This window comes from Phalacrocorax aristotelis, chromosome 10, assembly GCF_949628215.1.
Source record: "Phalacrocorax aristotelis chromosome 10, bGulAri2.1, whole genome shotgun sequence".
NCBI lineage: Eukaryota > Metazoa > Chordata > Aves > Suliformes > Phalacrocoracidae > Phalacrocorax > Phalacrocorax aristotelis.
This window is the reverse complement of record NC_134285.1, coordinates 20,443,012-20,455,300: the sequence shown is the minus strand read 5'-3', so window position 1 is coordinate 20,455,300 and position 12,289 is coordinate 20,443,012. Positions and strand designations below refer to the sequence as shown.

Below are 12,289 nucleotides of genomic sequence, written 5' to 3'. Positions count from 1 at the left end.
ACCTCCCTCTCCCCTGCCATCCTATCATGCACAATCTGGTACTGCCACTCCATGCCCCTCACTCACCTCCCCTTCCTACTGTTTGCCTCTACAAACCAAAGACCAAGCTCTGTGCCCGCACTTTGGCCTTTCTGCCCTGTGAAAAAGAAATGGGAAGAGCTGGGACGGGCTGGTCAATGCAGTAACCTGTCAGGTGGTGGGGGTGGCCCTTTCCAGGGGGGCTACTGTGTGGTGCAGGGCAGTGCCTCTTTGCAGGCAGCGTGTTCGGGTCCCCCTGCCTATATGGAGGCTTTGACCGAAGTCACTGTTATTTATACACGGAGGCTTTTTCTGGGGCTCAGTTTCCCCCCTACAGGAGCTGCCGCTGTTCTCTGCTCAGGGCAGTCCCTGCAGGTGGGGAAGAGCTGGGTGTGAAGGAGCAGGCTCCAGCAGCAGTGCCCTCTGTGCTTCTCCTCTGCTTGGCAGGATGGCCCAGGACTCTGCTCACTATGGAAAAAGGGTGGCAACGTTGTAGGACCCCAGGAGCAAGCACAGGCTGGGAGAGGTTCCCAGCCAGATGAAGGTACCGCATCCCTTTTAGCTGTTGTGTTTGCCCTGCAGATCCTTCCCTGGACCAGTCATCCTTGGTGCTCCACTGTCTTTGGCAATGGGAGGGGAGTCCTTTACTTATAGCGATGAGATGGGTGGAGCCTCTGGTCATTTTATAAAATAACTTGTCATTGACTCCTACAGGAGTAAATCCTGCAAACATGTCTCAGGAAGTGCTGCCCGTGGAGGTGCCAGAAACATTTTATTACATGAATCCAGGGAAGGCCATGATGCCCTCAAATGCAAAAGCGCTACAGGTAAGAAAATGGCTTTAAAAGTTTGCTTATAGTCCACTGCATTTGACAGACCACAAAATCCTGTTTCGGGAGTGTGTTTAAATACAAGCTACCCTACAAACTTACTGTCTGATGGGACTAGGCAGCAACGTCTCTGCCTGAAGGAGTTTAAAGAGAAATGTTCTCTTTGTGGCTATAAGTGGCAAAAGTCCATCTGGCTCCACTGGAGCCAAGGATCGCAGCTTTATGGGCAGAATGAGAGAAGTCAGCGTAGCAAGGGGATGGAAAAAGAAGAGAAAGTGGACAAAATGAACAGGGAAGGAAACAGTTTTTAGGGGACTGAATTACCAGCCTGAATCCAGACCCAGACATAAAATATCATCTTCTTCCATAATTAAATGCTAGTTTTATTGAAAATTTAATATCTCTGTATCAATCGCAAAATTTTGACATGCGTATTAATGTGCCAACCCCATTTTTTTGTTATTGGAAAAGGTTAGAGAAAAGGGATAGGGAATTGAATTTTATTTCCACGTTCCCATTTTTGTTCTGAATTTTCCATTTTGCTTCGCGTTCTCTGGGTCATTTCAGGATTTGCATTTAATTTTAACCGCAGTATGTTATACATTGTTCTTCGTGCTCTTTGACTGGATGAAGGCACATCGCTTCAGTAGGTACTCTCGAAGCAGAATACTTTTGACATTTTTTATAGGACCTGTCCTTCGATGGTGTTTTCCTACAAAGCGTTTCAAAAGGGGGCGCCTTACATTGTAGAATTATTTTGGAACTTCTGTTTTCTGAAAAAATTGAAATGTTAGGTTTAAAATTTTGCAACTACAATGTGTTTCATGCTCTGGATTCAAACCCGGGGAAGAGATTCTGGGATTTTATTTTAAATCGAGATTTAATATATCTGAAAGCAGCAGCAGATTGCCAAAAGATCACATTTGAAACAAAAAGCAAACCTTTATTCACAGACAAAATGCAGAGGCATCTTTTGGATATCTGACAGCTGAAATGGGTTTTCCTTCACTGACTTGTTGCAAGGGTGCCCTAACACGGCTTTTGTACCAGTGTGTGCTGAACCACATGGCAGTTTGTTCATTATGCTGAGCACTGTAACACAGCTGGGTGTAACCAACAGCTGTTCTAATTTCGGCATAAGTTATTGCAAGTGGGAATTAATTATCTGCCCTGATAATGCTGCTGTTGTTTTAATGTTATAATTTCTAATTTTTTTTCTTCAGGATGAAGACTCAGACATCTCAGACATCGATTCTTTGGGAGACAGTGAACCGCAAGAAGAAAATGAAGAAAGTACTGCACCAGATGAAGGTGATTTCAAGGTATTATGAACAAGAGAATTTTGAACCGAAGAGGGCTGAGGATTTTGTTTTGCTCAAAAGAGGAAAAGGTTCAGGTAGATAAATAATTATGGCAGCAGTTTGAGTGTTACAAGGGAAATGCCCTTAAGTTTATTATTTGGATCATTTTATTCAATTATGTTTATGATTTTCAGAATTGCTGGCTGTATTTCTCTGTTACGTTTTACTGGGAGCATGCAGAATAACTACTGTTTTAATCCCTCACTTACTTGTAAAAGAAATCCATTGGTGAGTTTTTTGTAACCGAAAGGGCCAAAAGTAACAGTGACGCATATCCTGCTGTAATGGCTTTGGAAGTGCAACCTCCATCCTAGCAATTTTGGGGGGGGGGGCTGGATTATTGAACTCTGATTTTTCGCCATTACTGTGCTCCGTGGGGGATTCCATGAAAGGAGTGATGCTCAAACGTGTTAGAGAGATTTCTTGTGTTTGAAGAGCAGTCATAGGTTTGTTAGAAATTACTCATTTTGATAGGGGTTCTCGTTCTGCTACTTCGCTATCTGTGCAGTAAGTACAGGCACTATTTCCTATCTGTCAGGGTTAGAGAAGTCTAAATGTGACTCGCATAACAATTCTGTCCCAAGGAGTGTCCGCTTCCCAGCCAGATAATTCAATGGAAATATGCATTATAATCCATGCAAACTAGTTATACTAAAACAAAATGAAGCTGAAAAGGAGCTTTATGTGGAAGCTGAAGTAATACTGTAAACAGGCGGACAGGTGAGCCTTGTGGTAAGCTAATTACCAGGTACTCCTGGTACAAGTTAGGCACCGAGAAATTAAAAAAATTCTTATTCGCATTTGGGGCATTTTTACTTTTTCACATACACTTTTCAATGTTTAGCTTTTGTGTTTGCCCAGTATTAGGATTTTTATTTAAAAAAGGGAAATCAGTGGCATTAAAAGATTATACTATAGTTTCTCAGCATATATTCTATCAGTTTTGGATCTTTGTGGAATGTGAAATGTGCAAATATTCAGTTTACGATGTCTGGTATCTCCACCCAGTGGAGATACTGAAATTCTGGACCATGTATAAAGTGAAGAATTTGTAAAAAGTAAAAAGAGGCCAAAAAATAGTGACTTGATCAGTCTTTGGTATAATGTCTGCTCCTTACAAGGGGTAAGGAACCTAAAATCGTGATGAGCGAAAGCAAAAAGATTTGAACTCCTGGGTTACAATTACCTATGATAATTTTACATACGACAGATAACTTCATGTTTCCATTTCTTAATCCCACGCTGTGATGTATTTGTTCTTCCATTATCTGCTCGGGATATAGGCTTAGATCCAAGATATTTAAGAGTCATGAAACTTAGAAGGAGCAGGTGTGATGGCAGTGGACCCAAAGAATCACCTTATGTGTATGGGACCATAACCTTCTTCTAGACCACTATATTTCCCCTGTCTCTCACCAAAGGATTATTTTTCACATTTCAAAATTCCAAAAATTCATGGTGATCCATTGGTGACAGACTGAGTCATTGTTCTTGCATCTGGTTTCATAGTCACTGTTTTTTCTTTTCTGATCAGAACATAGCACTCTATCCTATGCACTTGCATGATCACAACTTGATTACTGCAGCATATCATGTGTTTATGCTCGGTTTTTCCCAAATGTGAATTTTTAATCACTGAAACTACCAGAAGACTTAAATATGAGGGTCTCTGCCTACTAAGGGGGATCATCTGTTAGAAACATACCACAGCATATCCCAGCCACTGCATGTGCCTTTATGCCAACATTATGATTTTTATCTGCATTAGTAAATCGGTATTATTCAGGCCTTGGCTGGTACTTTGCCCCATGCTAAAGCAGCAGTCAGAGCCAGCTGCTTATATTAAAATATCTAAGGATTGCAGCAGGTCTCATAAAATAATTAATGTGAGGGAATGGAGGGGAAAAAACTGGATATATAGTTCTGAATTCAGCATGAGCAATGTCTTAACAAGGGTAAGATGCCTCATTCCTCAGGTCGTGCGGTACCTCACTTCCCTGCGAGGCAAGGGCTCCTTGCTCTCAGAGGGTTTGTGCAGCTGGGAGAACAGCAGCCCTTTAACAGAAGAGGGGCAGGTTAAACTCTCACACTTGTGCAAAGCAGGATCTCTGGCTTCTGCTGGGTTTTGGAAGCTAGAAACATCTGAGATCATGGGAAGAGGGGGGAGCTGCCACATTGAATGGCAAGATTAGGAGGAGGTCACAGCTGCTGCCTCCGATACAGCTGGGACTCCATCACGTGAACCAGGGGCTAAGGCAGGCAGGAGGACAGGTCCCCAGTGGTGCCAGTCATGGGGTCCCTGTCTCCCACAAGGGCAAGAGCCTGCTGTCAGGAGCAGATCCAGCCCCAGGCTCAGCAGTGACTGGAAAGGCAGGAGGCAACAACTCCTGAGCCGCTCCCAGCCCTGTGGTGCTTGCAGGGGCATGGCCCTGCTCAGCTGCAGAAGCTCTTCTAAGCCCAGGTGCCTCCCCTGCCACCCTGTGGTATGGGGATGCCTAAAGTACAGCCTGCCGAGATGACGTGCTCCAGCACGCCTCCCACTTCAAAAATAAACCTCACAAAGTCAAAGGAGGCCGCTTCCCGTCAGCTCATAACTTTGAAATACGTTTTGTCTTATTCACATTTGACATCAAAAATGTTAAACATCTCTGTCCCAGACAGACCTCTGGATTCCCCTGAGAATCAGCAGTCAGAAATAGGGGTTTTCAGGGTGTGGTGCATGTCCTGTAGTAATGTCTACCTTAGGATGATAGTCCAGAAATGCCTGGCAGCTGCCAGACGGAAGCACCTATTTTACAGCTATCTGGAATTAGGTGTGATGAGTCTCAACCCTCAGATGGGTAATGCTCAGCCTAGTTTCTTTCTCTCATATTTGTTCTGGTTGGGAAAGGCAAAGCAGTATAAGAGGGGTCTGTCTTTTCATGGATGGACAGTCCTATTCCCCTGGCTACAGTTCTACACATGAAAATAGTTTTGAACGTGCGGTTGAATACTCTATGTATTTTTTAAAATCAGAAAAAATTCAGTTGTTAAACATCTGGAAACACTAAAAGAGTGAGGACAATGTTAACAGTACTGAAAAGGCTATGCAACTAGCTTGAGTTATCGGTCAAATAATAAATCGCTGGAGAAGTTGGGATCACTGTGCACTGAGAGTATCCATGTTGTGTTGGTCAATATTTCAAGTTCTGCTTTCTGGAAATGTGTTTCAAGCACAGTATCATGTGCGCAGTCTTATTTCTCAAAAGTGTTCAGAGTCCCATGATGGATATATGTATGAGGAAGCAATGATCTGATGGGCACAATTCCTGTAGCCAGGCACATACCCGCCATGCCCCTGTGGCCACAGATAAATGTTCCCTGCTGAGACCAGGGTTACTGTGGCCATATGCATGAAAGGGATGTCTCCATCCAGCTGTGGGAGTTTTTAATTCACTGATATCCAAGCAAGACTTCTGCTAATTCTGGTGAAAAGGCAGTCTGATTAGAAGTTACATTACTAATAAAAAAACACGAAACACATGGCTTGTGAAAAACAGCCGGTGGCAACAGTGGTCCTCAGCAACCTCCCAGCCCCCGCGCAGCCCTGCAGCCATCAGTGGAGGTACCACAGCCCCAGGGCTTGGAGGAGGCAAAGGAAGGAAGCAATTAGAGCAACTGCTTTTCCAGCGTGGAGCCCAGGTTTGTCAAGAACGAGGAAGAGCTTCAGAGACATGGCTGAACGCAGCAGCCGGCTGTGCTCAGCCCAGGCAGTGTGCCATGGTGTGGTCCTCAGGCACATCCCACAGCAGTGGGAGATAGGTGCCGTCAGGCTGGGGCAGGGCTTGGCTGAGTGATGTTAGCGGCCTGAAACATCCCAATTACAGCTGTAAAAAACTTGAGGATTCTTATTCTCTAAGGAGACCTGACTCTCAGACAGTTCGAGATAGGCACTTCTTCACACACCACCAGCTCTAGATACATTGTCAGCAGCAAAGTATTCTAGTTCTTTTGATTTGGTCCCTGACCACCATCTAGTTAAATTAGTACCTGGAGATGAAGAAAAGATTGCCCTGGTGACATCCATCCTGTGAATGATTTCATCTCAGCAGAATGCTCCTCCAGGCCAGGAATGCAGGGGGACCTTAGTCAAGGCAGGGAAGCTATCTCTGCCAGGAAAGGCTGCTGTGCCACTAGATGACATAGAAATGGAGAGAGGCATTATTATTGGGTGACCGCAGGAAAAATGTGTGGGTGTGAGAGGAAGCTCTTTTCATGTTTTTCATAGATAATACAGGTTTTTTTTTCAGGTTGGATCTGTAGAAATGGCTTTTTTCAACCATTGAAAAAATAAATTGATTGTCCTCAAGGTATTTTTAAATCTCGTTTGATCTTTGCAGGATGGCTTGTGGAATAGCACGCAGTACAGGTACACTGAAATAGGTAATGGTATCAGCACACTGTGGCACGTAATTTTCTCTGCTTCCTCATCACAATTTTTCATCCAGCATGACAAAGGCCACCTCCTCACGAACAGACGGAAGGCGTCCCACATTTCATGTAGAAAAGCAACAGCTGAGCTTGGAGGACAGCTGCTTTTTGGTAATGATATAGTTTTCATCACCCACACTGAAGATGAATTTCAGGATCTCTGCATTATTTTTCTGTTAGTTTATGCTTGCTTTGGAATAAATACCAATTTAAAAGGGCAACAATCAAGACTGAGAATGTGTTGGCTGCCCCTGGAGGTTCAAGGGTAAATTCTCCTCTCTGGATCAGCGTTGTTGGATAACTGCTCTCTGGTTTGGGAAGGCAGCTACAATACTCTGCTAACTGACCGAACATCTATGGTAAAACAAGAAGCTAACACTGAAAACCAAAATATTCATTGACCCAGTATACATTTGACTTTATTGTTGTGGAATTGTGAGGCTGGGGTAGTCTGGTGGAGCAGTGAATCTCTGTACCATTGATATCGCAAGCCGGGAAGATGCTGCTAGCAATAACCCATGGTGGAAGAGTCTGTTAGATGAAGAGGCCTAGAGGCTGAAGAGAGGTACTGAAAGAAAAGCAAGTAAAAAAAGGTAAAGAAGAACAGCCATCCTCTCGTGTCATGGACTCTTGTCTCACTAGGAGTACTGTCATTTTGGAGCTCTATCGCCACTTGTGATGTGACAGGATGTATTAGACAGCTAAACTAGTGGAGTAATTTACAGAAGCGCTTCTCAAGATGGATTCATGACACACATACCTACACCTGAATATAAGCGTGACTTTAAAGAGGCCTGGGATAGGCCTAGGGAGGCACAAATTTGCCAGGAATGCAGGCAGCCTGGGTGCCCAAAGTAGTCAAGACAGAGAAATTCCTGTTTTCAAATTCTTACTCACCTGGGTGGGAGAAAGTTGGAATCATTCACGTGACAGAGGAATCCTTTACATCCACCAGCATAATAACTTGGTGCCAAGTATCGCATCATGTTATTCTTTTTTACGGGAAGTGGTGGAAAATTGGAAGAGACTATGAGGTCTGCTCTACATTTGATGGAGCTATTGTTTGGAAAATCCCACTAAAACTTCATTTCCCTGGGACTACAGAGAAATTAGCACTGTACGCCCTGCTCGTGCACTGCACCGCAGCATGCTATAATTCATGCAGCTGCGTTATACATACACATACACGAAGTACACGTGAGCACAATTTGAGAAGCACCATACTGAAGACAAGCTGGCATTGACATCAGCGAAACAGTCACAGAGTAACTAGATCAGTCTTGATTTTATCAGAAGCAAAGCTACAATATGACAGTGCTAAATGGTTGTTGTAGTATGTCCGGAGCAGTCTGGAGCTGCTTTGGGTCTTCCGTCACTGAAGGCTGTGGTGGAAACCTCTCCGTATGTGGAACATCATGACATAGCAGCAACCTGTTTTTGGTTAAAGAGATCCTAATAGGTTCTAAGTAAACAGAATAACAGAACTTCTATCCTTTGTTTTATGCATGCATAGCTGCTATTTTCTTTGTTTGTATAACTATATCCTAGCACATCATGTTATGGTTGTCACAGTTGACACTTAAATAGATTTCTTTTGTTTGATATGTTACTGGAATTAATTAAAATAGTAAATCTCCCTTGGAGCAGTAGAACTAGTGAGGCCCGATCACCTGGTGATTTCTGCTCTCCCTGTTCTCTTTGCTACCCCCACTGGCAGGTGCTGGGGCTGCCGGGATGGCTAACGCCTGGCTGCTGCGCTTCTGGGATAATGGGCTGGTGGCGTCTGCCTCTCACCCGGTGCAAGCGCAGGTCCTGATTTCTGTAGCTTCTGTGAAGCCACTGACCTTTTTTGGGTTTTTTTTTGGTTTGTTTGGGTTTTTTTGTTTTGTGAAACTTCAGCAAGTCTTTGGTGAAACCTGCATCTCTGAGCACTGATTTCCCCATGCCAGATGGGGAAATTTGGCTTACACATCAGAAAGTCGTTACATGGGAACCAGGAGGCAGGTGATCAGATGGCAGAAACTGTGTAATAATCATTTTAAAAAGCCCAACCCACCACACTTTCTTAATGTCTCTTATCTAAGAATCTTAAACTGCTTTGCAAATAATGAATCCATCAGTTCTCACTCAAGCAATGCCATTTGCCCGAGGAAGCATAGCTGGAGCTGATCCAGGAGCTGGCAGCGCCTTGCGCAATCTGCAAAGATAAATGGTTGCAAGAATTGCCTCGTGCTTATGCAGATACTACCGAACGACGAGTTTCTGCCTTCTAGGGCATATGCTGAAGTGCCCAAGCTCATTCCTAACGTGTGAGCGTGGTGAATCACCTTTGCTAATTACCCAGCTGAGAAGAAGGGTTAATTAATAGGTGGAGAACTGTATTAATATGACTGTACTGTTTCTGAAACGTGAACTAGTGTCCTTGCATGGGGTAGCTCTGAGGACATACCTCTTCATCTGTTGTTGTTTGCAAATTTTGCAGCTTCTGTTAGGCTTTTTCTTCTTTGAGAACACTCGAAATAGAAGGCTGATGGAGTGCTAACGGTGAATTTCATTAAGAAGTGCTAAAAAAGCAAGAAACCAAAGAATTATTGAGGCACATACAGGAGGAGTAAAAGCAGGAACCCCTTTTAAGATCTCAGCAAAACCATTTTAACATAACACGATGTGTTAGGAGAGAGAAGAGAGGATTTTAAAAACACATTGAAAAAGTAATTTGTGGTGACAAAAGAAGCCTAATTGTCTCCCCATCTGAAAATAAGGTCCTTTTTGCTCTTTTCTCTTAAAAAAATATATTTGGCAACATTGCTTATACTGTTTTAGGTGACGTTCTTCCAGCTTTTCTTTATCTGCCTTAACATCTATTTTGTGTAGTTGTTTATAGTCGTTCTAGGAAGGCTCCGAAGTGCTATAGAAATAGAAGGATGCTCCTAAATGAGAGGAAATCAGTTGATAAAAATAGCAGTTATCAAAAATAATGATTTGGAGGGCTCTGCTGTAACCACTTATGCAGGTGGAAATGTTTCTAGGAGTGTGAGGAAACAACCATGTGTCACAGCCACAGGAAATGCTGATTTATTTATTGGCTTTGTCAGAGTAGCATTTTGCAGATAGGTCCGAGCCAGAGAGCTTAATGGAATGAGCCAGCCGGAAGCAGCCTTCCTTAGAGGAAGGGAACCGCATTATCCTCTAATAATAAATAGGAAGAGGTCCCTGCAATCACAAAATCTGGAGACACTTGTTTTATAGAAGGTTATGTCTGAGACATTCAGAGGGACCAAAGGAAGTTAAGTACTTTCAACCTTCAAGGTGTTTTTGGAGAGGGATATTGTTCTTTATTTTTCCCCCAAGGCAACCCATACTTAATTCCTTATCCCCTGAATCCTCTGGAAACTATTCTCAGCCAATGGTTTATCTCATAGTTGTGATTTCAAAAGCTCAGGTTATTGTTACTGTTTTTCCCATGCAATTGTAAAAGGAAAAATCTATGTTTTATTTATCCTGCAAGAGTCAGCAACAGCACTCTTCAACGCGGTGGGACCTCATGGGTGGTTACCAAGGGAATTGACTGTAACTTTGGGTCAGACTGATGGTATTTTGACAACTCCATCATGGTGTTCACCAGTGCATTTACTCTGCTCAAGAGACTTATTGTAGCTATGTCGTAGAGCTAAACTCTGCAATTTCAGAGCAAGAGATTTTTGCAAGCATCTCACAGACAGCATCAGTTGGCAGGGATTTGTCCCTTTCTTTTCTGCTATGATGAGCAATCCAGACTCTGAGTAACACAGCAAAAAGACAGTGAAATGTATAAAATGTTAAAACAGGACTTCTTTAATAGCAGAAGGTTATGTTGCAGATTTTCGTCACCAAAATAGTGAGACGGTTGACACAATTTTTACTGATTGTATTATTGTTTTGTAGCACTTGGCTAGTTTGCACATTTGATGCTTTTTCCTACTGAAGGCTTATTCATGCTCCATTTTGTACCATTCTTCTCCAGATCGAATCCTCTCCCTGCTACCTGCTGACTGTAAGGATCATCCGGATGAGAAATCTCCAGCGAGTGGACACCTGTAAGTATTTCCATTCTTAGTGGTATCTCAGTACAGGCAACAAGTTTTCTTCTATAATTGTATAGCAACGTTTTCCAAGTGTTTCTGAAATAACCCAGTGTTTACGTAAACTAATTATTTTAAGCCAAGTCAGTCATTGCTGCTTGCTGCTGCTTCATTGAAAGTTATTCCTGTGCTTTCTGCTTGGTTTTAAGATTTGAATGTGTTTTGGAGAACAAATACTTTCTCCCAAAGCAAGGAGAGTTTCTGACACAGGTAGATGAAAAAGACCACATCCTGTGTTTTTGAAAGGAAGGGGTAATTTTGCTGCGGGGTTGTATCACCTTGGGAACCGTGGCCAGGAGCAGCAAACGTTTTCATCCCCCAAATCTTGGTTCTGACACAGATGGCATGGTCAAGAAAAACCTTTCTAAAATCATTATCACCAGGCTAATGCCATTATTATTTACCCTGAAACGACAGACAAAAACCAGACTGACTGAGCTGGATGCCTTGTCCCTTCTAACGCTCATGCAGCAGTCTTGCAGTTGTGCAAGCATGAGTCACGCAGCAGGAAAGTGGTGGGAAGTGAGTGAGCGGGAAAGGAAACCACCACTGTTTAGTTAAAGAACATGGACTACCCACATGTGCAGTGAGGAGAGGCATTTCACACAAAATAGACAAGTTAACAGTTTATTTTGTTTGAATCAATACAGCTACATGACCACTTGTGAAAGGATGCTGAAACTAGCTGTAGGGTGAGTGTGGAAGGGAAATGATGTAAGCCTGCCGTCTCTTGATTGTCCTGTTTCACTCTGAGTAGCAGCAATCAGGACCATAGTCTCTTGCACAAGAAGAGCCAGGGAAGGTGTTCTGAAAGATGAAGTTTTGGATTTACCAGGCGGTATCATTCCCATCTTAACCTGTGGTTGTCACATGTTTTTCTGGAAGGTGTATCAGAGAACTTCCCTGTGTCACAGCTCCGAGTGTGAAGATACAGCTAGCCGTATCTTAGGTCAGATCATTGGGTCGCACTCTCTGCACCTGTACCTCCTTCTTGGTCCGTGGTTGTGGTGCATGTGTGATGATGCAATAACACAGAAGGGTTTCATCAAAGGCTCATCTCAGATCTGCGTGTCAAGTGGCAAGACAAAATCACAAATAACTAGGTTGTAGAAAGAGATTGTGCAAGCAGAACTGAAGCAATATTTTGCATTAAATACACAGCTGACTTGTTTGCCTACACCTACTCATATAATTAAGGGTTGTTTGATATGCTTTGTATCTCAAAGTACAGTTAAGATACATGAATCACACCAGTAGAACAGAGTACTTTGCCAGCCAAACAGCCAAAAGTCATTGATCTCCAATGATAAACCTGAAGTCATGCAGTATTCATACAGAATTACTTTTTTAAAAGTTTTAAAATCAGTACCATTTCTTCTAGGATCTCCAAATGTATTTGAATACCTACTTTTGACATTTCAAAATTCTTCAAAGTGTTATTATCTGCATAGAATTTCCCAGATTTAAAAAAAAAAAACACACACACAAA

The 12,289-nt window shown here is 42.9% G+C and overlaps 1 protein-coding gene across 1 annotated transcript in view; it reads left to right on the top strand.

Moving 5' to 3' along the window:
• The first annotated feature begins 749 nt into the window (after positions 1-749).
• LOC142062739 (cytosolic phospholipase A2 epsilon-like) overlaps positions 750-12,289 on the top strand; it is a 36,424-nt gene continuing 24,884 nt past the window's right edge. The window contains exons 1-3 of the mRNA XM_075105642.1: positions 750-845; positions 2,072-2,170; positions 10,683-10,755. Of these exons, the coding sequence (XP_074961743.1) occupies positions 750-845; positions 2,072-2,170; positions 10,683-10,755 (268 nt within the window). The remainder of the gene's footprint in view (positions 846-2,071; positions 2,171-10,682; positions 10,756-12,289) is intronic.